The sequence below is a fragment of the Equus asinus genome, chromosome 3, assembly GCF_041296235.1.
Source record: "Equus asinus isolate D_3611 breed Donkey chromosome 3, EquAss-T2T_v2, whole genome shotgun sequence".
Lineage (NCBI taxonomy): Eukaryota > Metazoa > Chordata > Mammalia > Perissodactyla > Equidae > Equus > Equus asinus.
Window position 1 is genome coordinate 14,632,490 of NC_091792.1, and position 27,219 is coordinate 14,659,708.

General features: G+C 38.9%; 2 protein-coding genes across 2 annotated transcripts; one reads left to right on the forward strand and one right to left on the reverse strand.

Annotated features, from left to right (window-relative positions):
- The first annotated feature begins 8,579 nt into the window (after window positions 1-8,579).
- EXOSC9 (exosome component 9) lies at window positions 8,580-20,054 on the forward strand. Its single transcript, XM_014845498.3, has 12 exons — window positions 8,580-8,751; window positions 9,035-9,129; window positions 9,881-10,000; window positions 10,118-10,220; window positions 11,135-11,272; window positions 12,917-12,999; window positions 14,398-14,530; window positions 15,583-15,671; window positions 16,318-16,464; window positions 17,076-17,260; window positions 19,458-19,536; window positions 19,907-20,054. The coding sequence occupies exons 1-12, from the start codon at window positions 8,686-8,688 to the stop codon at window positions 19,989-19,991; spliced, it is 1,323 nt and encodes a 440-aa protein (XP_014700984.1). The 5' UTR covers window positions 8,580-8,685; the 3' UTR covers window positions 19,992-20,054.
- A 367-nt stretch (window positions 20,055-20,421) lies between these two features.
- On the reverse strand, window positions 20,422-26,840 carry CCNA2 (cyclin A2). The gene is made up of 8 exons (XM_014845499.3): window positions 26,348-26,840; window positions 25,347-25,590; window positions 23,953-24,065; window positions 23,327-23,550; window positions 22,458-22,665; window positions 21,901-22,014; window positions 21,328-21,461; window positions 20,422-20,961 (listed from the first exon to the last, which is right to left on the reverse strand). Exons 1-8 carry the CDS (start codon window positions 26,558-26,560, stop codon window positions 20,913-20,915), a joined length of 1,299 nt encoding a protein of 432 aa, XP_014700985.1. The 5' UTR covers window positions 26,561-26,840; the 3' UTR covers window positions 20,422-20,912.
- Window positions 26,841-27,219: the final 379 nt, after the last annotated feature.

Sequence of the window (27,219 nt, forward strand, 5' to 3'; positions counted from 1 at the left end):
TGACCTGGGGGAAGAGAAAGACCTACTTCCGTCCCCTCCTAGCCTTCCTGTCTCACTGAAGGAGGGTGGGGTCGGAGACTGAGAACCACTTGAAAGGTCACAGCCCAGTGGCCCAGACTCACTAAAAGACTGAGACCAAATCATAGGACTATAGAGTGCTTCCCCTCCCCCACACCTTACCAACACATCACTACGTACCACAGTTCCTTTTATTCTGTACATGATGCCTGGTTTTCAAAAAAAATTACAAGGTATACTAAAAGACAAAAAATACAGTTTGAAGAGATAGAGCAAACATCAGAACCAGTCTCAGATATGAGAAGGACGTTGGAATGATAAGACTAGGAATTTAAAATAACTATAATTAATATACTAAGGGTTCTAATGGAAAAAATAGACAACATGCAAGAACATAGGAGAGCATCTACATGACCTTGGGTTTGGAGATGATTTTTAGATATAACATCAAAGACACATCCATGAAAGAAAAATTGATAAGCTGGACTTCACTAGAATTAAAAACTTCTGCTCTGTCAGAGACGTTGTCAATAGAAAGAGAAGGCAAGCCACAGACTGAGAGAAAATATTGCAAAAGACATAGCTGATAAAGGAATATTATCCAAAATATACAAAGAACTCTTCTTCCTTTTTTTCTGAGGAAGATTAGCCCTGAGCTAGCATCTGTTGCCACTCTTCCTCTACTTTATATGTGGGTTGCTGCCACAGCATGGCTGACAAGTGGAGTAGGTCCACGCCTGGGATCCAAACCCACAAACCCGGGCCACTGAAGTGGGGCGTACTGAATTTTAACCACTACCCCACAGGGCCGGCCCCTACAAAGAACTCTTAAAACTCAACAATAGGAAAATGTAAAACTCAACTAAAAAAATAGGCAAAGTATCTGAACAGAGACCTCACCAAAGATTTACAGATGGCACATAAGCATATGTATTTTCTCAACATATGTTCAACATTATATGTCATTAAGGAACTGCAAAGTAAAATAATAATTAGATACCACTATACACCTTTATAATGGTCAGAATCCAAAACACTGACATCAAATGGTGGTGCAGATGCGGAGCAACAAGAACTCTCATTCATTGTTGGTGGGAATGCAAAATGGCACAGTCACTTTGGAAGACAGTCTGGCAGGTTTCTTACAAACCTGAAGATGCTCTTACCGTATGATCCAGCAGTCGTGCTCCTTGGTACTTAGCCAAATGAACTGAAAGCTTATGTCCACACAAAAGCCTGCATATAAATGTTTATAGCAGCTTTATTCATAATTACCAAAACTTAGAGGCAACCCAGATGTCCTTCAATAGGTGAATAGATAGACAAATTGTGGTACATCCATACAATGGGTTATTCAGTGATAAAAAGCAATGAGTTATCAGGCCACAAAAAGACACGGAAGAACCTTAAATGCATATTGCTAAGTGAAAGAAGCCATTCTGAAAAGGCTACATACTGTTCAATTCCAGCTATATGACATTCTAGAAAAGGCAAAACTGTAGCGGCAGTAAAAAGATCAGTGGTTGCCAGCGGGTGGGGAGAGGGAGGGCTGAACAGGTGGAGTACAGGTGATTTTTTAGGGCAGTGAAACTATTTTGCATGATACAGTAATAGTGAATACATGTCATCATACATTTGTCAAAATCCATAGAATGTACAATACAAGAGTAAACCCTAAGGTACAGTATGAACTTTGGGTGATAATGATGTGTCAGTGTTGGTTCATCAATTGTAACAAATGCAGCACATAGATGGGAGATATTGATGGTAGGGGCAGCTGCATGTATGGGGGAGGGGTATCTGGGAACTCTGTATTTTCCATTCAGTTTAGCTGTGCTCTTAAAAATGTCTAGTAATTAAAAAAAAATGCTGTTAAAATATAGCTCAGGTTTAGATTGTAACTGAAAGCTTTCCTTCCGCAAAATGAGTGAAGAGCAAATTGGAAATCATTGTATGGAATCCCGACTTTGCTGGCACCTATTGCACTGCCCAGTACATAGTAGGAGCTTCATAACTTTTATTCTGCCTCCACTTCACTCCAGAAATCTGTAAGCCCTCAGTTAGCAGTGTCCCCTGGGGAAGGGGAAGTGGATGACACCTGCAAGCACATTTTGCACAAAATAGGCTGGGAATCCCAAAGCTATGAAGAAGAACACGAGTATCTCTTTCTCCGAGAAATTCAGACTGGGGCTTCTGTAACTTTGGTCTGTGTAAGAATCACCTGAAGGGGCTGTTAAAACACAGATTTCAGGGCACTTTCTGAAGAGTTTCTGATTCAGTAAGTCTGGGGTAGGACCTGAGAATTTGCATCAACTGATACCCTGATGATGCTGATGCTGATGCTGCTGGTTAGCGGATCACATTTAAAAATTGCAAGCATTTTGATGGTTTTTCAAGATGAAGTCGGCTCAGTAGACATTTTGGAATTTATAAAGGAGTTTGGGACCAGCAATCTAGATGAAAGGGACTAAGGAACTTCTCAAAAGGCTGCATTTGCTTGGCTAGCACACTGTGTACTTAGAATCAGAGTTCTTTTGGGCGTTTTGGGGTATGGAGACTATGAGAAGGGCCTATGCAAAATAGCAGCCTATATTTTGTTTTGCTGTCAGTGAGTTTTAACAATATTTTGGATCCTTTTAGATAGGGCATGTGCTGTGGGGGTCACCACGGTCCCCATTACTTCCTATAGTCCTATAACTGAGCAGCTTCACTCATATGTAATCTGCCTGGACCCTGAAGTCACTTGACTTTGCAAGCCCTGTACTAGATGATCTTTCAGATCCCACACAGCTTTACAATTATAAGATGTTATCTGTAGACTTCCCCTTTAGTGCCAGAGAGGAAGTTCCTACTAACACAGAAAAGAGCCATTGCCACTCAGTATGTTCACCTACCTATTCTCATACTACAATGAGGAATTTTCAGGTGAAAAATCACTTTATGGGGGCCAGCCCAGTGGTGCAGCAGTTAAGTGCGCACGTTCCGCTTCTCGGCAGCCCGGGGTTTGCAGGTTCGGGTCCCAGGTGCGGATATGGCACCGCTTGGCACACCATGCTGTGGTAGGCGTCCCACATATAAAGTAGAGGAAGATGGGCACGGATGTTAGCTCAGGGCCAGTCTTCCTCAGCAAAAAGAGGAGGACTGGCAGTAGTTAGCTCAGGGCTAATCTTCCTCAAAAAAAAAAAATCACCTTACGAATATTATAACATCCCACAACAATATAATTTATGATGAACACAGGCATCTTCCTTTAAGAAAATGGTATATATTGGGGCTGGCCCCATGGCCGAGTGGTTAAGTTCGCAAGCTCCGCTTTGGTAGCCCAGGGTTTCGCTGATTCAGATCCTTGGCGCAGATATGGCACCGCTCGTCATGCCATGTTGAGGCGGCGTCCCACATGCCACAACTAGAAGGACCCAAAACTAAAATATACAACTATATACTGGGGGGATTCAGGGAGAAAAAAGCAGAAAAAAAAAAAAAAGATTGGCAACGGTTGTTAGCTCAGGTGCCAATCTTTAAAAAAAAAAAAAGAAAATGACATATAAAACCAGAGGTAGAAATTCATACATAAGTAAATATATAAGGCACATTATAATAGTTTAGTGTTGCCAGATTTAGTAAAAAAAAAAAAAAAAAATACAGGATGCCCAGTTACATTTAAATTTCACATAGATAATTTTTCAGTATAAGTATGTCCCATGCAAAATTTGGGACAAACTGGACATACTTACAATAAAAAAATTATTTGTTGTTTATCTGACATTCAGTTGTAACTTAGCATTCTGTATTTGATCTGGCAATCTGTCTTAGTTTCCTATTGCTGCTATAACAAATTGCCACAAACTTAATGCCTCAAAGCAACACAAATTTATTATCTTACAGTTCTGGAGGTCAGAAGTCTAAAATGTGTCATCAAGGCTACGTTCATTTTGGAGGCTCTAAGAAAGAATCCGCTTCCTTGCCTTTTCCAGCTTCTAGAGGCTGCCTACATTCCTTGGCTCATGGCCCCTTCCTCTGCTTTCAAAGCCAGCAGCATAGCATCTTTTCTCCTCTCTGACCTCTGCTTTGGTTGTCTCCCTCCCTCCTTCCCTCTTTCCCTCCTTCCTTTCTTCTCTCCCTCTCTTCTCCCTCCCTCCCTCCAAATATAACTCTACTGCCTCTCTATTATAAGCACCTTTGGGATCACATTGGGCCCACCTGGATAATCTCCCCATCTCAAAATCCTTAATTTAATCACATCTGCAAAATAACTTTTGCCATACAAGGTAACATATTTACAGGTTCCTAGGATTGGGACAAGGACATCTTGGGGGAGGGGGCATTATTCTGCCTACCACAAACCCCATAATAGTTATTTAAGTTATGAGTTTAACCCACAATAACAAATTCTACTTTTATTATTATTTCTAATTCTATTTAAGCTATTTTATTTGTAAAAATCTCATTAGCACAGAACTTTTCTGGATCATATTTATTGTTTAGACATTTTCTTTTTAAAGATGAGATTAGATCAAAGGACTTCAGTCATGTGCCTGAGATAGAGCAATGTGCCTAATTTTCTTTGTGTCTAGGATTACCCACGTGTAACAACATCCTGAATGCAGTGAAAATCAAAACGTCCCCTGATTCTCTTCCCATCTCATTTTGTTGTATTTATGATAAGTTGAAGACTGATAATTTTTTATTCCTTTAAACACAGAGGAAAAACTTAATAATAGTATGAGAGATCATTATATAGACTCCTGGGCATAGCAGATGACAAGAATGAAAGGGGAAGCCCTTTTAACCATTCAGGAGAAACTAGAGATGAACCTGATAATCTAGGGTTATTTATAATATGAAGAAAAAACATGGAAGGGAAATATACACTCTATCTGACTTATTAGTGTTCATTCTTCTCTTAGTCCACTTGGGCTGCTATAACCAAAATAACACAGACTGGGTAGCTCATAAACAATATCAATTTATTCCTCACAGTTCTGGAGACTGAAAGCCCGAGATTGGGGTGCCAGCATGGTTCGGTGAGGGCTTCCCTCTGAGTAGCAGACTTCTTGTGGTATCCTCATATGGTGGAAGGGGCCAGGGAGCTCTGTGGGGTCTCTTTCATAAGAGCACTAATCCCATTCACGAGGGCTCCACTCTCATGACCTAATCACCTCCCAAAGGCCCCACCTTCTAACACCATCACCTTTGTGGGTTTAGGATTTCAACACATGAATTTGGGGAGACACACACATTCAGACTATAACAGTTGTCAATGCCTAAAATCTTTTCGCATATTAACTATGTGGTTTCCAGGTTGAGTCTTCAGAAGCAACAAAACAAATTCCTTTGTTAAAATGTAGTTGAAAGCCAAAATTCCTTTAAATAAAAAAAGTTAAATGTGTCAAAATAAGAAAAGGAAAACACAACTATTTATTTATTTATTTGAGGTAACTTTGGTTTACAACATTATATAAATTTCAGTTGTACATCATTATATTTTGATTTCTGTGTAGACTACGTCATGTTCACCACCCAAAGACTAATTGCCATCCATCACTGTCCACATGTGCCCTTTTACTCCTTTCGCCCTCCCCACTCTCCTCTTCCTCTCTGGTAACAACCAATCTAATCTCTACATCTGTGTGTTTGTTTGTTGTCACTATTGTTTTCATCTTCTACTTCTGAGTGAAATCTCACTTATTGCACTTATGATAATACCTTTAAGGTCCATCTATGATGTTGAAATGGCAAGATTTCATCTTTTTATGGCTGAATAGTATTCCATTGTGTATACCATGTCTCTATCCATTCATCCATTGATGGGCACATAGGTTGTTTCCAAGTGTTGGCTATTGTGAATAATGCTGCAATGAACAAAGGGGTGCAAATGTCGATTTGAATTAGTTTTTGTTTTTGTTTTTGTTTTACTTTTTCTGATGATAAAAGCTACTCATGTGCCTTACAGAAGATTAGGTATATTCATAAAGAAAAAGAAAAAAATTTTGCCAAAATCCCATCACCCAAATATAACCATCTTAACATTTTGCATTATTTCTTTCCAGGATAATTTCTGGAAAATCAGTTTTTATGTAGACAAATTGTACAGCAGACATATTACACAGTAAATAAAATATAAGCTTCCATTTGTTCATTTATTCACCCACCCATTAATTTCTTTCACCAGGCGTGCCGTAATAGGCCATGCATGCATTTATTCAAAGGTACGCTACAATCTCAGTGGGTGCTATAAAGGTTAATAAGACATGGGTCTTTACAGTCTAGCAGAATTGCATTTAGTCAAGATTCTTTTAGTCACTTAACAAAAGACCAATTCAAATGCATTGGCTTACCAACTGGAAACTCCAAGAACTGGTGCAAACTATTTCTACATAAGAGCTCCACTTCCCTCTCTTATTTCTCAGTTCTGCTGGCCTTTGTCTGATTTCATCTTCAAACAGCTTCTCTCCATGTGGTGGCAAGGTGGCCCCTGACAGTTCCAGACTTGCGCGGTCCTTATAGTTTATAATCCTAGAGAAGGAAAGACCTACGCTTTCCCAAAGTTCACACGTCAAGACTGATGGGTAAACTCTGGCCCTGCCTGGCTGAACAGTCAAGGAAGACAGAGGGTTAGGGTTCCATGATTAGCAGGACCTGGTCACACCCATGCCTGCTATTAACACTAGAATCACATGGGGTCAGGAAAGGGCATTTCTCTAAGAAACAAAAGAGTGCTGGTCAGACAAAGCAATAGATGTCCAATAAAGAGGACAGAAGATGTATACTCAAATATTTTTTTGAAAACCAGGTTCTATTTAGACAGATCGTCCAGGTTAATATACTAACTCAAAATGATTCTTTTATAAGAGCATAATGTACATTATATGAATCTCTTCTCAAACTTCAAAAACTTTTTTTGCCCCTGAAAGCATAAAACAAAGCTCCCTTGGAGGTTTCAAAGTTTCTTAGTGAAAACAAGGCTGTGAAATAAAATTACTAAATGCCCACTAAAAGAACCCAAGGATTTAAATTGTGAAATTAACCAGGAGTTCTGTTGTGAAACTCTATTAGAAACATGAACTCCTGTTGTTAAAGAACTTACATGGCCTGGACCCTGTAATCCCCTTGCCTATTTTGAAAATCCATCAACTGTATGAGCATATGGATATAATTTGTCCACCCTCCTCCTTCTTCACAATTCCTGTCTCCAGACCATGTTCAGCTCATCCTATCTCAGTCTTAGCTCACGTTGCTCCTTCTGCTTGAAACAGTTTTGCTTTCCTCCAGGTGATATGGGCTGCTCCGTGTCATCACTAAGGATTTCCTTAACTCAAATGTTACAACCACAAAGTGACCTCTTCCTGCAACCACTCCTATTAAAATCACATTCCCATTCGCAGATAGCACTGTGTGTGACATTTTTATTTGTGTAGGTTTTTATTGTTTGTCTCTTCCAAAGAGAATAAAAATTCCTTGTCGTCCCCCTCACTGCCTCAGCCCCTCCTTTCTCCAGCACTTGAATTATTCTTGGGACACAGGAGGCCCTCACAAATAATATAAGCGAAGTACATGGATTGCAAGTGGTACAAATTGAAACTACAATGTATCACTGATAGAAAAAAAAAACCCGTGAGAACAGACAAAAGAAGCGGAATGCAGCCTGTGCAGGAGTTACAGTGCCTATCAGTTCTAAAACAGATGGAAGCAAAATAATAATATGCAAATACTTGAAGAGTGCTTACTCCATGACAGGCACTGTTCTGAGCATTTTACATGTATTAACTAGTTTTTAGCCTCATAAAATAGGTTTATCACTCCTGTTTTGCAGATGAACAAAGTGACGCATATAGGCTAACTTGGCCAAGGACACAGAAACAGGCAAAGGCAGAGTCAGAATTTGAACCTGGGTAGTTTGGAGTTCCCGCTTTTATTACTTGATACTCCCTCTCCATAAAAGCCCAGTGGTTCGCAGCACGGACACACTAAGGTTCCTCCACGTCCACAAAAATAAGTCTATCCCCTTAAAATAAAATGGAGAGCTTGCAAGATATAAACAGTGAATCTCGTTTCAGCCAATGGTTGTTATATCATTAGTTACAAAGTGGGAATATTCTCAATTCTTGTCAACTTCTCAGGTCTACCAGGTTTCACCGACAGCCAGTAATAGCCCAGCTCACCGTCTCAACTTTCTTCTGCCCTCTCCTCTCTACTTAAGCCCATTCATTCCGGGGTTTCTCCATTGAATCTACTCCAAATTCTACCTCTGCAGCTTTCTCGCGGCCAAATCTCAACACCCACATCTGCAAAAAGCAGTAACACCTGTCTAGCCTACCCCGCCAGGAGTGCGGAAAGGGTGGACTGTGAGATATTAATTTCTATCACTGATGGTTACTTTGGAGTCCTTTTTCTCCTACTCTTTACGATAAAAGAAATAGTCCTTTCCGTTCAGAAACTTGCCCCCTCGAAGCTCCTTAGCTTCTCCCAGCCATCCCCACCTGCTCCAACTTCGCTTTGAGCCTGCGCTCTAGCGACGGCCCCCCAGCCTTTGCTTTCTCACGTCAGCCGCCGCCCTTTGATGACGTAAATCTCCTGCGCCGCCGAGCAAGCACGGCGCGCGTGAAGAGGCTCCGGGACCCTTTTCTTCACGGATTCCGGTCCCCGTGGGTCCCCTGACCCGACAGCATGAAGGAGACACCACTTTCAAACTGCGAGCGCCGCTTCCTACTCCGCGCCATCGAAGAGAAGAAGGTAAACGGCCCCCGGGTCGCGCGCCGCCCGCAGCCTTCCGGCTTGGACGCGCAGACCTGGCCCGCGCAGGCCCAGGAGCGCCTGGAGGACGGGCTATGGCTCCAGAGGGTTGTTTCCAGGCTCGAGTCACCCCAGCGACTGTCAGCGCCCGGGCACCTGGTTTCTTCCTTCCTATGGGGGTCGTTCGGATCCCACTTTTCTCAGGGTGTTTAGCCCAGGGTACAAAGTAGCTAATCAGTAAATATTTGTTAAAGAAATAAACGAATGAACATTGTGCTTACAGCGGCTGGATGGCAGACAAACCTATGATTATAGGAACATCAAGATTTCGTTTGGAACAGATTATGGGTGCTGTGTTGTGGAACTTGGGAAAACAAGGTAACAAAGGATTCAAATTAGATATACGCTCAATAGGGAGACGTTTAAAAGAACCTTATTGACTCAGTTGTTTACAAAGCACCCAGAAAATCTGAGCAGTACTTTGTTTAGCTGCCAAAAATAAGCATATTTTCTTTACTGTAAGATTTTTTTGTTTTATAGTCACACTTTAAGGTTTTCGTTGTAAATATGTTTTGTCACATGAGTGTTACATAGTTCTTTCCGATCTCTATAAATCGTATATACAGCCAGCAGTGACTGCACTGAATTTGTTTCCAGCACTTCTCATTAAGTAGGTCCTACTTTCCTCTTTTTCCTGGGTGACATGAGATTTAGGTTTTTAATATTCATTTGGAAGTTGTGAGGATATTGGTCAGATAATGTTAGTGAACCATGCCATGTGAAAACTTAAGAAATCTCAAGTTTTTATGCCTTCTTGTATCAGTAAATATTTGTTTTAGAAAAGAGAAGGTCATTGATTTTTTTTTTTTAAAAAGTCTGGGAAATAGTCAATATTGTAATAAGAGATATTTTTTCCCAGTCATCTCTTTGGGTATGCCAATATGTGTTTTATTTCTGTATATATTCTACTACTGCTATACATGTAATTTCAACTTCTAATGATATATGGTGCGCAGTGTGTTATTACTCAGAGTGAGATTGGAACTTAGTTGTTAGCTGTTTTGGTTTTTCTTTTTTTAATTGGAAGGGAATTACATTTAGTTAACAGATTTGTACTTTATCTTTACAGAGTTCTTGGGCAGGTTTCCTGTGAACTTGTGTCTCCAAAACTCAATAGGGCGACAGAAGGTATTCTTTTTTTTAACCTTGAACTCTCTCAGATGGCTGCCCCAGCTTTTGAACCTGGCAGGTATTTAAGTCTTTTTTCTTAAGCCGCTTTAGCTAGAGGAGAACCTAACAGCAGTGAGCTATTGTTTTAATGCCTGGTGTTATACTTCATGACGTTAGCCCGTTCCTATTTTCGTAGGCAGTCAGATCTCTTGGTGAAGTTGAATCGACTCTTGGAAAGATGTCTAAGAAATTCGAAGTGTATAGACACTGAATCGCTCTGTGTTGTTGCTGGTGAAAAGGTGGGGAACATGCCCAAAATTCTTAATCTTAGGATGAGCATTGTTGATTCATGGATCCCTCTGTATCTGATTTCCTTCTCAGAGCTTCAGTTAATTCAGTTTTATGCTGGCCCCCTTCACTTCAAATGTTTCTCAGTGCTACCCATAAAACTTGGTGTTATCTCTCTCTGTAGGAACAAAAAAAATTGGTGAAAATAGCAACTTGGATTTGTGTAAAATGTCTTATTGGAAGCATTTGTAGTTTTTCATATATTCTCATTTATTTTCTTATATTATTTAAGTGAGTTGATAGAAGCAGGTAATATTTTCCTTTTTTATGGATAAAGAACTGAAGAACAGATTAAATCCGTTTGGATAGTGACTTATACAGGGCCACACACTGAGTCAGTGGTAGGCTGAATGGGAAATCTCACTCTCAGTAAATTGTGCTACACGATGATATTAGAACTTTATTCTTGATTAAGGTATTTAACCATCTTTTTGACTCCAGAGAAGCCGCTTACTTAGCCTTTCCACATTCCATACTTGAATATGAAACCTCGTATTCGCATTACTTGTAAGGTGAGCATAAATATTGTCAAGTAGACCTAAGAGTTTGAGGTTTTTAAGTTAGAAGACACAATAAAAATATGATTAGGCTTGGGGTTAGGGAAATCTTAGTATTAAATGTAGAGTGGTTCTGTTTATTTAGAGTATATATTTTGTTGTCAAATGACTCATAGAACGCTGAACTATTGGTATTTCAGATGTCGGTCTTGCTTAACATTTTTCTAAATATATTTTTGTTTTTACAATAGGAGTAACTGCATGTTTTAACAGCAAGAGAAAAATTTGCACACAGTGTTACTTTTCCTTATAAATAGCCACTGGTTGTGATCAGTTAGGTTTCATTTTTGTTTTAAATTCACAACTAGGTTTGGCAAATACGTGTGGACCTACATTTATTAAATCATGATGGAAATATTATTGATGCTGCCAGCATTGCTGCAGTTGTAGCCTTGTGTCACTTCCGAAGACCTGATGTCTCCGTCCAAGGAGATGAAGTAACACTGGTAAGCTCCCGTGATATGAGCCAGGCTCCTTCCTATGAGTGAATGAGTATCCTTGATGTGCAGACAATGTGTTATTAGTGAAGTCTTGTAGAAGGCAGTTAGGTATGTTCTAAAATTTGTTCATGAAGCAGAAACTGCATGTGGTCAAAATTGCCTTTGGATTCTCTTAAATATCCTGTATAGAAGTGTCTGTCAATAAAAGCATTCCCTAGCCTGGTTTTCTAGAATAGAACTAGGTGACTTCTTTGGATTGAGCATTTAGATGAAGTGGTTGGCTTATGTTTAGGGCTCACATATGTGAAAAATACATGATTTTTAGCACAATCAAATACTTGTGCTTACTTTCTGGCAAAAGTCCATCAGAAACACCTGGAAGGCTTGTTTAAACATTGCTAGGCTCCACTCTCAGAGTAGGATGGGGGTAGGCCCTACGAATTTGTACTGCTAACAGAGTTCCCAGGTGATAGTGGTGCTGCTGATGCGAGGACCACATTTTGAAAATTGTTGACTTATGCTATTTACATTTTCTTTCTCTTTTGTGCTGACTATGTCAGTTTATATAAATTATATGCTAGAGTAATGAAAATGCACTGTGGTGGTAGTTTGATCCTGAAGTTGCAAAAGGAAACATCAGATGCCAAATTCTCTAAGCAGTCATTCACGATGCTGCTTTTAGGCATTAGACTCGAGCAGGCTCTTTAAAGACTTAGAGGTAGGGACAGAAGTTTATTAACAATAGAGACATTTTCCTTTGGAGAAGGGAGTTGGTATAAGGAAGAAAAAAAAATAGAGTGCAATTAGTAGACGAAAAAAAGATATCAACTAAAAAATAGTAGAGAGTTATTCCTGGTGGTGATGTAAAATGGTACAGACATGTTGGAAAAGTTTGGCAATTTCTTAAAAAGTTAAGTGTAAACTTATACGGCCAAGGATTCCATGCCTGGGAATCTACTAAGGAGGAATGAAAGTCTCTGTTCACTCGAAGACTTATGTGAATGTTCGCAGCAGCATTATTTGTAATAGCCCCAAACCGGAAGCAATCCAAATGTTGATCAGCTAGGGAATGGACAAACAAAATGTGATGTGTCTTTACAATGGAATACTATTCAACAGTAAAAAAAAAAAACCAAACTATTGATATATACTACAAAGTGGATGAAACACATAAAGTTGAAAGGAGGCAGACACAGAAGACTACCGACTGTTTGATTCTACTTATATGCAATGCCCAGAAGAGGCAGATTTATAGAAACAGAAGTAGATCACTGATTGCTTGGGGCTGGGAGTGGGAGTGAGAACTCACTCCAAACAGGCTCAAGGGCATTTTGGGGGGATAATGGAAATGTTAAAAAACTGGATTGTGACGATAGTTACGCAACTATAAATTTACTAAAAAGTGAATCCTGTACTTAAAATGAGTGGATTTTATGGTATGTAAAGTATACCTGAATAAAGCTTTTTCACCTGTGCATAAAGTTTTACAGACTGTGAGTGGCAAAGTCAAAGAGGTAATTATAAAAGAAGTTATTTAGGTGCTTACTGAGGAGTAAAGAAACTTAATTTTTTTAATATTTTGTGTCAAGATGATTTTTGTATGTTCCTAACTTAGTGACTGTGATTACTGAAACATTTATTTTCAAACAGTATACACCTGAAGAGCGTGATCCCGTCCCGTTGAGTATCCACCACATGCCCATTTGTGTCAGTTTTGCCTTCTTCCAGCAAGGGTAAGTCTCATCCTTGTCATGGGCCGAAATTATAAATGCAATTAGGAACGTTTTTGTTCTACTCAAATGTGCCATGGACAAATGAACAAACCCTTCCTTTAATATTAAAGCACCTCATAGTTCTGTTCTTTCTTTGTAAGGGCATTAGTTGGCAAAGAGCTTTCTCAATAGAAGTGACAAACTTTTCTATAATGAAGAGACTTCACAGTGTGTTTATCTTTTCATGGCATGCTTACAAATTTATGAATTTACCGCAACTTTGTAGTGTCTTATCTTTCCTAGAGATGTACAGGTGTTAAGAGAATTGTATGCTAGGCTCTAATTTGGGAAAATGGGGTGAGAATTACTGTGGATTACTGGAAGACAGAGCACTTTGGAGCACATTAGAGGGTGTTGTTATAGGAGCAGGTCGAAAGGAATGGTTCACAAATGGGGAAAAATCTAGTTTATTTCAGTTCTGCACTTTCTTCACAACTCACTGCTAATTCCGCCCATAACAGAGAACCTGGAGTCTTAGGTCCATGTAATGGTGTCTTTAAATGAAAGCTTCGGCCTTAAATCCCTTTAGAAACAAAGGGAGGTATAAATAAGATATTTTAACAATTTTATGAATAAGAACTAGAGAAAAACTTTTAGTCATTGTTGTGTAGAATTTCATGAGAGGAAAATCGACCAGCGCTGTCCAGTAAAAATGCAGTGTGAACCATACATATAATTAAAAATTTTCCAGTAGGTACATTAAAAAGGTAAAAAGAAACAGGTAAAATTAATTTTGATTTATTTTACTTAATATATCTACAATATTAATATGTAATCAATATCTTAATTGTTCATGAGGTATTTTATGTTCTTTTATTTCTACTAAGTCTTTGAAAGCCAGTATTTTAGACTCATAGTACATCTCAGGTTGGACTAGCCGTATTTAAAAGGCTCAATAACCACATGTGACTAGAGGCTAAGATTGGACAGTGCAGAAATAGACTATTTTTTTAATGAGCCATTTGCAGAACCTAGAAGAACTTTAGAGTACAGGACATTAGGAAAACTTTAAGGGTAACCAAATTAATGTTATCTAAGTTTTTATTAATGAGTCACAAGTCATTTAATCAGAGTGATAACATTAGGTTTGGGTTATAGATTATTTAAATAAAACCAATATGAACTTAATGTAATTTTTACTATAATAGGAAGTGATATCCACTTAGCGTTCATTTTGTGTCCATAAAAACAGTAATTCTCTTGTCTCTTTTCCCACTAACGTGACTCAAATTCACAAGCTCAGATCTTTACTGTGTTGACTTTATTAATGCCATTTTTTAAAAAAAATCCATTATCTTAAAATTGTCTGACAAGCATTCAGCCTCAGATTTGTTCAGCTCCATTTAACGTTCATTTCAGAACATATTTATTGGTGGATCCCAATGAACGGGAAGAACGTGTAATGGATGGCTTGCTGGTGCTGGCCATGAACAAGCATCGAGAGATCTGTACCATCCAATCCAGTGGTGGGATAATGCTGCTGAAAGAGCAGGTCAGTGCTTTGATTAATATTCCATTGAGATAGGTCTGTTTTAGAAGGTTTTTCTTGTTTTTTGACTAAAATCCAGCAAGGATATTTTCCATGATTGATGCTAAGATGTGTTAGAATCTGGTTTCAATACTGTCAGTATGCTCTGTTACCTGGTGGCTACAAGGTATCCTCCGTCCTCCCCGTGGCTCCCATGTATCGCCCTCCAGAGTCTAACCAATCTGGATAGGGGAACACTGTTTTTCTTTGTGATGAAAGAGGTTCATATCCCTCTCAAAAAAAGAAGTGTCAAAAAGTAGAAATTAGGTAAAAAGATGGTTTTACTCTTAGAATTTGGGTGCTATAAGCAGTAGTTCTCAAATCCAGCTACTTAGCAGATTCACATGTGGGCTTCTAGAAACTAGATTGCCGTATAATATATAGTGCAGATAGTTAAGAGCAGAGAAACTGCTTTAGTTGCTATTCCAGTTCTGCCTTCTACTAACTGACCAGTTTATCTGTAAGATAGGGAATAATGTTAATGTCGACCTTTAGAAGAATGTAAGGATAAATGGATATGGATATATTGCACTGTATAGCATATATTAAGTGTGCAGTGAATGTTAGTTTCTCGTCGTCATCATTGTCATTATTAGCAGCATCACGACCACTACCAGATCCTCATTTCCAGAGGTTCTGATCCATTAGGTCTCTGAGGCCTTGGGGATCTTTGCTTTATAAAACCTTCCCAGGAGACACTGCACGTCTTGAACTAGTGCTGTGGATCCCTCACACAGAGAGAAGTGAGTGCATCCCTGAGCATATAATGTATGCAGTGCTATCTTTTACCCTGTCAGAAAAGTTTTTCTGTCTGTTCCCTTAACATGGTAGTCCTTCAAATATTTTAAAACTACTCTCAGATCTTGCCTTAATTTGTGTTCACATTGTATTATTTTCATATTTGAAAAAAAAGTCAGGCTTATATAGGTAGGAAAACTAATCTTGTGTTTTTAGTTTTGTTGAGAATGATATTTGGTTTGTTGTCTTTAAATAACAGAATTCACTTTTATAAATAGGTTTTGAGATGTAGTAAAATCGCTGGTGTGAAAGTAGCGGAAATTACGGAGCTAATACAGAAGGCTTTGGAGAATGACCAGAAAGTTAGGTAAGTTTAATTTTGCTAGAACTAAATGGTCCTTTTATAGATTTTTCTGTTATGGACCTTTCTTGCATGAAGGTAACCATATAATTTTCACACTCAATCTTTCCTTATCTATTAATTTCAGTTGGATATACTAATGTTCTTTGAAAATTGATTGAACTCTGTTATATTGTATTCCAATTTAAACATAATCCGTATTGAAAAGCCACATATTTTTCTGTAAAAAAATTAACATTTTCTTAGGAAAATCAATAACTCAAATTAACGGAAAGCACACAAACTGGAGTTGATTCCCATCTCTGCTTCTTACTGTGTGACATTAAGCAAGACCTATGACCCAGCACTTCAGTGTCATCTTCTATAATGTGGGATGTTCATGCCTACCTGGTAGGGCTGGTTTGAGGATTAAAGAGTAATATACTTTAAGCACTAGCATGTGCCTGGCACATGGTTCAATAAATGGTAATTATAGGAACTTTCTGTTATTTCTCTTGATAGGCATAATGAATTGGTGAGGTTAAGTTAGTCAAATAACTATTCCAATAGTTCTCATCTGTCAAAAGGATAAAAGAGTTTCCTTTTTTTTCCTTCCTGTCTTCCCTCCTATCATACCCCAACTCCCTTCCCGCCCCCAAAAAAACCCACACAGGAAAGAAGGTGGAAAGTTTGGCTTTGCAGAGTCTATAGCAAATCAAAGGATCACAGCATTTAAAATGGAAAAGGCCCCTATTGACACCTCCGATGTAGAGGAGAAGGCAGAAGAAATCATTGCTGAAGCTGAACCTCCTTCAGAAGTGTATCTTTATTGGGTGTTTTTCAGAAACGAGAAGATTCATAACACTTTTGGCATTATTAGGGCTTTGTGACAGGTCTACATCCTGAAATTTGTTTTCTGAAACACTACTTTGTTAGAGAAAATATTTCAGATACAAGACAAGATAGTAATGAGTCATATTAAGTCAATGGTGTAACATCTACCTTCTCTTCAGCTATCCTACAAAAATGAGAAAATTCTCTATTTTAAGAACCAATTTACAGCATTTCATTTTTCTTGGGAAAATTGTTCTTTAATCTCAATGGCATGGTCAAGCACACTTTATACACTGTTACACTGTTCTTGAAATTACTTATTCAGCCATTCACCAAATTTGTTATTACAACTAAAATGCTGAGAGCCACTGCTTCTTGGTATTTCTCACCATTGTGTCCATAAAATCTTACCCAAGTTACAAATTTTATTTTCCTTCCTCATTGTTCAGCCATCCATCGTATAACTAGGAAGGTTTTTCCTAAGAATTTGTGGCACACTTCAGTCAGTCTTAAAAGAAGAAAAGTCTCATTTTCATCTTTTTCAACACTACATTAAATAGCAATGTTTTTGTTACTTAGTTTTCTTAACTTGTTAAGTGTCTCTAAACCTGTGCTATGGACTCCTGGAACTGCTCAAATTGGAGAGGGAATAGAAAACTCCTGGGGTGATCTTGAAGACTCTGAGAAGGAAGATGAGGATGAAGGTGGCAGTGATGAAGCTATCATTCTCGATAGTATAACAATGGACACTGGAGTAGAAGTCTCTAATATTGGAAGCCAAGGTAGGTGATACGTTATTGCTTTTATGTAGTATGTCTGTGTGTGTGAATATATATATAACGTATGCCGTATTTTAGGGATCTTATTTTTATATCAGCAGTTCCTTTTTTAGAGGAGCTAAATATTTTGTGATTTAAATTTCAACTAAACTGTTGAGGCTATCTGCAATATTAACTCCAATTCTTTCCCAAAAGAGTATGTTTATCTTTTTGGTGTAGTGGTACTCTTTGGTATGTAAATGTAGTGGTAATTTTTAATTAAAAAAGTTTTGTTCCTTTTGTATATATATCTGGGCCAGTTTTAAGGGGATGAGTTTCTTGAAGACCTGATTCCTGCCTATTTTTCCTTTGTATCATTTCTAGACTTAAAAAGCCCATACCGTTACGTGTATTGGAGTAGTGCTGTCCAAATAGAACTGTTTGCAGTGTTAGAAATGTTCTCTATCTACTCCGTCCAGAATAGTAGCCACTAGCTACATGTGACTATTGAGCACTTGAAATGTGGCTTGTATGACTGCAGAATTAAATTCTAGGTTTTATTTAATTGTAGTTAATATAACATTAAATAGCCCCATGTGGCTACCATATTAAACAGAACAGTATTAGAACATACAAAATTCTAGAAGTACCCGGAATACTGTGGTCTTAGATGTTCCTTGCATTCTGAAAGCTGTAGAACTGGAGAAATTGTTTTTACCTGTGGATATTTTTACTTTTCTGAAAGCCAACCCTGTGCTTAGCCCATACTAGACAATAATCATGAATTTTTTTCTTATGTAGTAAAAACAGAAATCTTACAAGGATGGAGTTAGGAACTAGGCTGGCAGAGAACTAAAGGATGCACTTAGTAAATCTGGCTGAGAAAATAGTGAAGGTGATACCGTTTAGGTGTGTAATGCACATACTTGCCTACCTTCAAGAAAGGAAGTTATTGCCTATAAACATTACTGAGAGCCTACTGGGGTGTTTTGTAAAGAAAAAATCCCCATTGATTAGGACCTTTATTCAACTTTCCTAGTGCTTATTTCTATCGGGTATTATTCTTCCAGACCTTGTTCCGTGTATTTGTTTACTATATATTCACTGATGTAAGCTGCTTAAACACAGGGACTGTGAATGAATCTTTAGAAGGTTTTCTATGTTATTACATATAGAGCAGCCACATTTTTTAAATGCTGCATAGAATTCTCTAGTGTTGAATGTAACTAGTTGGCTTAATCATTCCCTTATTGATAAATGTATATTATTATCTTGTTAGTATTACAGTGCTACAGTGAGCATTCTTGCATATGCCTCTTAATATATTTGTGAAATATTTTTCTAAGATTCAGAGTTTAATAGACATTCAATTGCTGGTTTAGAGTAATATTTTCAACTGAGTAATGAAGATGAACCTAAGATAATTGGGAGGATGGAGCAGGTAAAGCCTTTCTAAAGCTATGAACAAGGGATGAAAACTAATTGAAAACTCAAAATATAAAGAATTGATACACCAACAACCAGCTGGGAAAAGGGTCAATTCACTTTTTATATATATCATTAAGGTTCAGGAGGAAAACAGGCAAAAGATACAAAGTAATCCTCGAATACAAATGGCCAGTAACATCTTTTATGGCCAACCCTGGTAGTAATAAAGGAAATAAATTCAAAGCAAAAAATAAGATAGCACTTTTTGACTACTATATTGGACAATATTAAATACCAGTATTGTCAAGGGTGTCTAGGAAAATGGGTTCCCTCACACACCATTTCTTGGAAAGTAAATTGGAACAATATTTCTGGAGGGACTTAGCAAAAATATCTTTTAGAGTCTATGTCTTTGATGCAGTAATTCTGCTTCTAGGTACTTTCCTTCCAGTTTTGCTTCTAACAGAGAGGAATTAAAAATTTAGATCTCCAACATTAGCAAATTCTAAGATAAATTGTGTTATCTTCTTAAAGATTTTTCTCTGTAACTTTTCTATCATGACATGTATCAGATGATTGTAATTAAAGAATTTTTAGGAAATAAAGTACACATTGCTTTTCAGAGCTCTAAGGAGTTACTTCTGGAAGGAAAGAACCAAGTAGATCTGTAAGCCTCCACCTAAAGAGTAACGTGGGCTCTCTGTGGAAATGGAGTTTTAGAACTGCTGAAATAAATCCTTGTGGAAATTTTCCAAGAGCCTACTTATATTGCTTTCTTAACGTTTTCTTAAAGATGCCCCTATAGTACTCTCAGACAGTGAAGAAGAAGAAATGATCATTTTAGAACCAGACAAGAATCCGAAGAAAATAAGGTAACAAATTTCTGGTTTATTTCAAATATATATACATACTGAAGACTTTCAGAAGCTTGCTTTCTGGTTTATTCTCATCTTAGGCTACTATAAACAAAGACGTCCCTTTTTCATTCTTCATGTGGTTTCTTCAAACTGAGATTTATAAATATTAGGACCTAATTCTGTAAAGCTGGATGTCTTTCAAAGTTACTGTATTTTACTCTCATAGTTGGCAAATGTTACATTCTACTGGAAAAAGTAAGTAAGGCCCCTTGTTTTGGTGATCCAAAATTTAACAAGCAAAGTCGTGTGAGTCTGGTAAATCATCTGTGGAATCAGCTTCTAGTACTAATACTGTTAATAAATTGTTAATTTACTTTATTCACAGAACAAAGACCATCAGTGCAAAACAAGAAAAAGCACCAAGTAAAAAGCCAGTGAAAAAGAGAAAAAAGAAGAGGCCTGCTAATTAAAGCTCACATAGTTGTATATTTGTGTATATAACTATTAAAAGGGTATTTATTCAGTGCTAACAACCTTGGGTATTTTTTATTCACAAATCCATTATAAAATCTAGTCCTTTTTTCAAGAGTCATACATTGCTTAAAGACGGGGATACCTTCTGAGAAATGAGAAATGCATCCTTAGGTGATTTCATGGCTCTGCGATACCAACTGATGGGACCACCGTCATATATGTGGTCCTTCGTTGACGGAAATGTCGTTATGCAGTGCATGACTGTATAGTTTTTTACATTATGCTTTAAAATAAATGTTCTGGAGAACTTCTTAATAGGTTTTAAATAATTGTCATTTTGGTTAAGTATAAAAGTTGATGAGGAATGAAAAAGCATTTTCATAGTGTATACAAAGGGCTGAAAGAGTCTTGGATCATCACAACTGATAAATAAGCACAGATTTATTATGTCCACATCAGCAAATTGGTCCAGTTGCTTAGGAAAATGAAAGTCAGAACTTTTGTCTGTTTTCCTAAAACTATTTTTTAACTTTAGGAGAAGCCTTCCCAGTCCCCATTCTATAGTAAACTAATTTTTCTGAGTGAAATCTCAAAGTCAAAGTCAAATTTTTATCTCAAATTAAATTTGACTTAGAAACCAAGTTTTCCAAATCAATTTATTATTAATTCTTATTCTTATTATCCTGACAGCTGGCATCATTAATACTTTAACAAAACCACTTAAAATTAGCCAAATATCTAAGATAGTTACATGTACAAAAGATATACAAATTAAAACCATTTAAAAAGTAATAGATACCATAATTTGTACTTGACCATAACTTCTGTATTCAGAAATGATTGTAAAATTAAACCTGGGATAAAAACTGTACATCATATACTTTGAGTGATTTACATCTTAAGGCAGTCTTTCACTGTTACACGTTTAGTGTCTCTGGTGGGTTGAGGAGAGAAACACCATGATACCTGTAAGTAGGGAAAAAAAATCCATTTTTAGCAAACATTCATTGGGTGAAGGTCATGGAATAATGTATATACTAAGAACTCAAAAATGCTATTTCTATATGATTGAGTTAATGGTTATAAAATCATTGTCTGGTCCCCAAAATATGCATGCATGTGCCATTCCTCTCCTCTCTTCTCCCTCAAATGCAAGAAAAAGCATTAACTGCAACCTATTCAAAACACATGGCCTGCTAAGAGAGCAGTTTCCTAAGGAGGCTGTGCCTGATGTGTGACTCCTATAATAAAGTTAAAATGTCAAGGAACTCTGAACCATACAATAGCCCGGAAAAGCAAGCTGCTTTAATGTCTTCTCATGTTAATACTTACTTTGAATTTTTGTACTTTTCTCTTATTGACTGTTGTGCGTGCTGTGGCGCTCTGAGGTAGGTCTGGTGAAGGTCCAGGAGACAAGGCTTAAGACTTTCCAGGGTATACCCAGTCTTCTGTGCTAAGGATTCAGGCTACAGGAGGAGTAGAGACCGGTGAGCTTTGCTTTTAGTAACACGTTAAACACGACGAGTTAGTAGTTGGCATTAAGCTTGAGGTTTGTTAAATTTCAGTACTGACACCTCCACCTAACATATCTTCCAGTTTTCTCAAGCCATTATTCTATCTCTTTTATGCTGACGTTGATCAATTTTTACTACTTTCCCTGCCAGCAGCAGGTCCTATGGCCCGAATTCTTTAAGCACACCTTTCAAGTGCAAGTAATAATTAAGCTTTCTACCTAACAAACGTGCTGTTAAATAGGTAAGACACTTTAAACAGAGCAGATGGTTGAACGGTTTTGCCAGGTCAGTACATCAAGTCAACCATCAGTGGTATAGGACAAATATTTAACATATCTGGCACAAGCGTTTAAGTCACAAGGTAGATGTGTGAAGACATCGTAATACATACCCAGCTTTGTCCTGTGACTGTGTAGAGTGCTAAATGAAAGGCCGCTCCAGCAATAACTGACGGCAAATACTTTAGGTATGGGTCAGCATCTATCAAACTCAGCTCTCCCAAAAACTGGAATGAGAAAGTGAATATACCTTATGAGCACAAGAGCCATGGAATTCAAACCTCAAATCCTTGCCTTCTGACTGAATTTTTTCCAGTCTTTCAGATTGGCTCAATAGCAACCATAGAAAAAAATTTCTACAGCGGCATCTGTAAATAAATCCACTATCTTAGTGTTTTGCTCCATTCTCATCCTGTATTTTTTCCCTCTTTTAGTAACTTTGAAAACGACCTTTCTGGCTACCATTTCCCAAGACTTCCTCCTCGTGCCACCACTCCTAGTGCTTTCCCAATTTATATTACCTTTTGCCAATGGCAGGCTTTCATCTGTACTGCAGCATTAATCTGTCCCCAAAATACTGAATCCCTTGACCAAAGCGGTATAATGAAACCAGGGCTTGTCCCTAATCGTGACCCAAGAATCTTCATTCAACAAAATGAAAAGAACTTACCATTGCTAAACTTTCAACTTTGCCGTTTGCAGACTGCTGGTGCAGAAAGTATTGGGTAAGAAACTGATTGACTGTCGGTGCGGCTAAGTCAAAAGCAAGGACTTTCAAAACTAAGTGCTCCATTCTCAGAACTTGTTTCTTGGTATAGGTATCATCTGTAATGTACACAAACTCTGCTACTTCTGGGGGGTATATTTCTTCAAACTTTCTACAATGAGAAAAGTTTTAAGTAATCAGTCCTTCTAAAAGAGAAGCAAGCTTGTTTATCCCAATTCTGAAATCCCTTTAGCAGAATACATAGAATGAATCCAAAACCTACACTCTCCACCAACTGCCTGTTTCCACTGACTGGGTAAATGCTAATTGAAAGACCCAAATCAATAAAAGGCTTTTGAGATATTTCTCCCAGTGCAAAGGAAATAAATGAGAGGCTAGAGACTTCCCAAAACGGGAACGATGCCAGAGTTCACCAACTGACTGAAATTTTAGGAAATTTTCTTAGAGAAAAATAAACGTTTTATGTTTTAGTTTTTAAATTTAGTTTTCATGTCTTAATGGGAAGATAAGATTTTGCTTATATGCCAGAAAGCACTTTTTAATGGAAGGAACCATATTTTTAAACTTTGTAATCTGGTACTAGTGTATTAAAATGTAGACTGTCTCCAAGTTCATTCAAGAAGGTACTCTGAAATCCAGATCTGGGAAAATTAATGTTAAAAAAGTTTCATACACACTGTCACCCATAAAGGAGTCACTGACTCTCTGCCTTGTGTAGTATGTTAAAACGTCCCACTGTTAAAAATCATAATTTCTTCCCTACCCAGAAGGGTACTCATCACTTCTAATCCAACAAACCAAGCTTGACTTACGAGGCTAACAGCATAGCAGCAGTGCCCACAAGCTGAAGTTTTCCTCTCAACACAGACATCGATGAAAGGAACCTATCAATGTAGTTCACAGCTAAATGCAGGGTCTCATTTTGTAGTTTATATTCTTCTCCTACTTCAACTAACCAGTCCACAAGGATAGCCCTCATACTGTTAGTGATGTCTGGCTGTTTCTTCATGTAACCCACTTTAGGCTTACATTTAACCTGTTGAGAGAGTTACTTAGTATAGTGTTAAAATTGCAATTAGATTCTTCCATTAACAAAGATGCTAGGTGCTAGAAACACAAGTATAGATTAGAGTAATTTACTAGCAGTTAAAAAATTTAAAAACATAATCCTCTCAATTTCATTTCTCCAATTGAATAAATAACAGTATAAAAAGTGGATACAGGACCCGGCCCAGTGGCATAACAGTTAAGTTGATGCGCTCGGCTTTGGCGGCCCAGGCTTTGCAGGTTCAGATCCCGGCATGCACCTATGCACTGCTTGTCAAGCCATGCTGTGGCAGGCATCCCACATATAAAGTAGAGGAAGATGGGTACGCGTGTTAGCTCAGGCTAATCTTCCTCATCAGAAAAAAAAAAAATGGATTCAGAGATTCTTTACCTCCATTTCCCTAAGGTATGTGTGAATATCCTCATGGTAGTCTGGTACTTCATTAACACTTACTGGCTTTTCATCTTCCGATACAATTGACATGTCCATATTATGTGGTGACTCTAAGAGAATTCAAAAGTGTGATTAAGTTCATTGTTTAATTTTCCATTTAATAGGTAAAAGTGATTGCCCTTGTAAGGAGTCCCATACTACGAAAGCATTTACTTCATCCAACTAAAAAGGGCTCTTCATGACAAAGTTCAGAGAACATTTCACACTGGTTTTAGTACATCTGTCCACTTAACTTTGGAACAATTTGAGTTAACAAGAAAAAATACTGATAGGCCACTAACAAGAAAATGAGATCGAGGATCAGGCCTTATGTTAAAGTATCATTCATCTTCCATGAGAGAGGAGCAGATGGCACAGTAGATCTGTTAGGACAGACTTAAAACCCAAGTTTTGAGATAATATCTAGGATTTGCCCTCAGAGTTTGCAGACCCCAAAATCAGACACATTCAAAGCATGATCTAGGCAATAACTAGAAGCAGGGCTAAGAAATGTGTTGATGAGAAAATTGGATTTGTTATGGGCAGTTCAAACAAATTAACACTACAATCAAGTTATTCATTTTTTGTATTTTTAAATTATCTTTTGAAGCAAAGAATATCATCCATTATTCTTTTTACTTCACGGTGCACTGAGGTTAAAATTTGTTGCAAATTTTAAATAAAAACACAAATTATTTTATTTCCAAAGGACTTTCCTTCCATTCCCAGACTACCTCTCATCAGTAGAAGTAAAACTAAAACTAGATTGGCTTTAGTGAGCTGTCCAGTGACTCAACAAGCCTATGGTAAAGAAGCAGCACAAACTGTGGGCACAGCTGTCCATGGCAGCTACTTCATTTTACACGTGGTGAAGTGCAAACAGCCACGGTTCGAATATTGACTCATAGGAGGACAACATCCCTCTCTGGTATCAGATGATCACTCAGACCAGTTTTACAGAAAAAAATTTTAAACCTGGAAAAAATTTAAAGCTAAAATAGATCTCACAATATTTAAAGCTGCATCCTCAAATAGCATTCTCTGAAGTGGTATGTACAAAGTGAGTCTTATGAATACAACTGAAATTTATTCTCCCAATCAAGCAAACATTTCCAGGATCAGATTAAAATAAGTGTTTGAGATTTAATTAAACTGATGTGATTGGCAGTGTACCAAAAGGACCACCTGATTAGGACTAAGTCACACCCTTTCTAAACATGTTACATTAAACCTATAACACTATGTAGTAAGGATCAGGTAAGATAACGTCTTGAAATGTGAAATATCATTAATCCAATCTATTTAATAATTATAATTACATTGATTCAACACAGATGTTCTTTAAAACTTACCAAAACTACCATCCATTGGATAATCAAGAGGTGCCAGTGGTTTTCTTGGTCCAGGCAAAGTAATAGCTGAATTCAAAGCCAGGGCATCTTTGCATTCTGTTTTTTTAGATTCACCTGGCCTCTTCTGTGGCTCCTCTTCTGCTTCATCCACATGAATGGTAAATGCAGGCTGTTTACTGTTTGCTTTCCAGGGAGGAACAGTGACATGCTCATCATTTATAGGAAGATCTTTAAGAGGAGCAACCTAAAAACAAATGAATAACTGGCTTTGAGCCTATTAAATGGACTTTTGCTTTCTTCCCTCATGGGTCTCAGCCTCTGCTTTTACTCCCAAATACTCTATCAGGAAAATTAAACTTTCTGGGGCAAAGGCAAGGAAGTTTGAGTAGTCGAAGAAAGAAGGGATGTTCTAATTTATCACAGGCATTCCTACGAAGGTTACAGAAAGAGTCATACTAAGTGCAATTATGCAAAACTAATCAAGGCCACACGATGGGTGGAGTGGCAGGCCGAGAGATGACAAGTTTAGGAGAGATGGCAAAAGTGTTGGTTCACCACTTTCGCCCCAGGGTGGAGCAACAGAGCAAATCCGGTAAAATGGCGGAATTTACCAAAAGCAAAGTATTTTTTTATACCATTTCCTAAAGTAGAGGTAATCTCTTAACCATATGGGGAGGAGAAAGGGGATCTGGGTCCTAGAGCAGTGCCTGAGGTTTAAAAGCAGAGAGGAAGGCGCAGAGGTGTGCAAAGACCACGCTTATGTTGTAGGGCTTGGTTTGACCCATTATAGAAAAATACTTCCAATAGAGATCAGACAGGCAACATAATGCACAGTGCGGGCAAGGAAAGTGATGGGAGAAACTACCACAGTGGCATCCCATGCCAGGAAACCAGGGATCAAGGGGACTCCAGACCCAGGCCTCCTTCTCGTCACTCTCCTCTGCCTGCTAAACCCATGCAAAACTCCTGCTTGGCCCACCCTCCTGCAGTTCTCTCTTTACCCGTCGCGTTTTGGGCCTCTGCTGCGGCGCTGGACCGCGAGGGTTCCCGGCCTTTAGTACCGCCAGCCCGGCCCGGGTCCGGGGCTGCTGGGCGGGCCCCGCCTTCTCGGGGTTGATGTTCTCCTGGTCCTCCTGGAGCGCCGTTTGCTGCAATGTTAGCAGCGCCGAACCCGCCTCGCGGGCCGCAGGCCCGGGCGCGGAGCTGCCCAGCATCACTGCTCCCGGGGGCGCGGCGGGATCAGCCTGCGGCGCCAAGCAGCGTGCACTCCGTCCCGCCGACCGACCGCGCCGAGGAACGCTCCAGCCGTAGCCGCCCGCCGCAGCCCGGGCCAGCCTGCCCGCCCGCTTGTGATCGCGTGGGACCGGAGAAGTTGCGAAAGGCGCACACAGGCACTGCCGGGCGTGGAGAGCCAAAGACACACCGGAGAAGCAGAGAGCAGCCCGCCGGAGCGGCGGCTGTTCATGCAGTTCAAGTATCCCGCGACTATTGAAATGGACCAATGAACAGGGCCGGAGCCCGTGACGTCACGAGAGGCGACGCGGTCGCAGGCGAGTGAAGACGGCGGCGAAGGCAACCGAGCAAGGGCGGGGCGGAGAAACGTCGAACGGCGGCGGGAGGAAGGACGCCTGCGCGGCCGGAGGGGCGGGGCCTGAGCTTAGGGTGACTTTAAACGGAGCCACTAGGCGGGCTCAGGGCGAGCGCTGTTTCTAGGGTAAACTGAATTCAACTTTATCAATTACTAGTGGGCCGCCCCAGCCTTTAGCCGTGGGACCACCAGGTAGCGTGACTGACTTGTTTCCCAAGGTCTAAAGTCTTCACGGCCGCCGGGTCATCCTCTCATCTGTTCCCGGGAGGAACGCTGGGCACACGT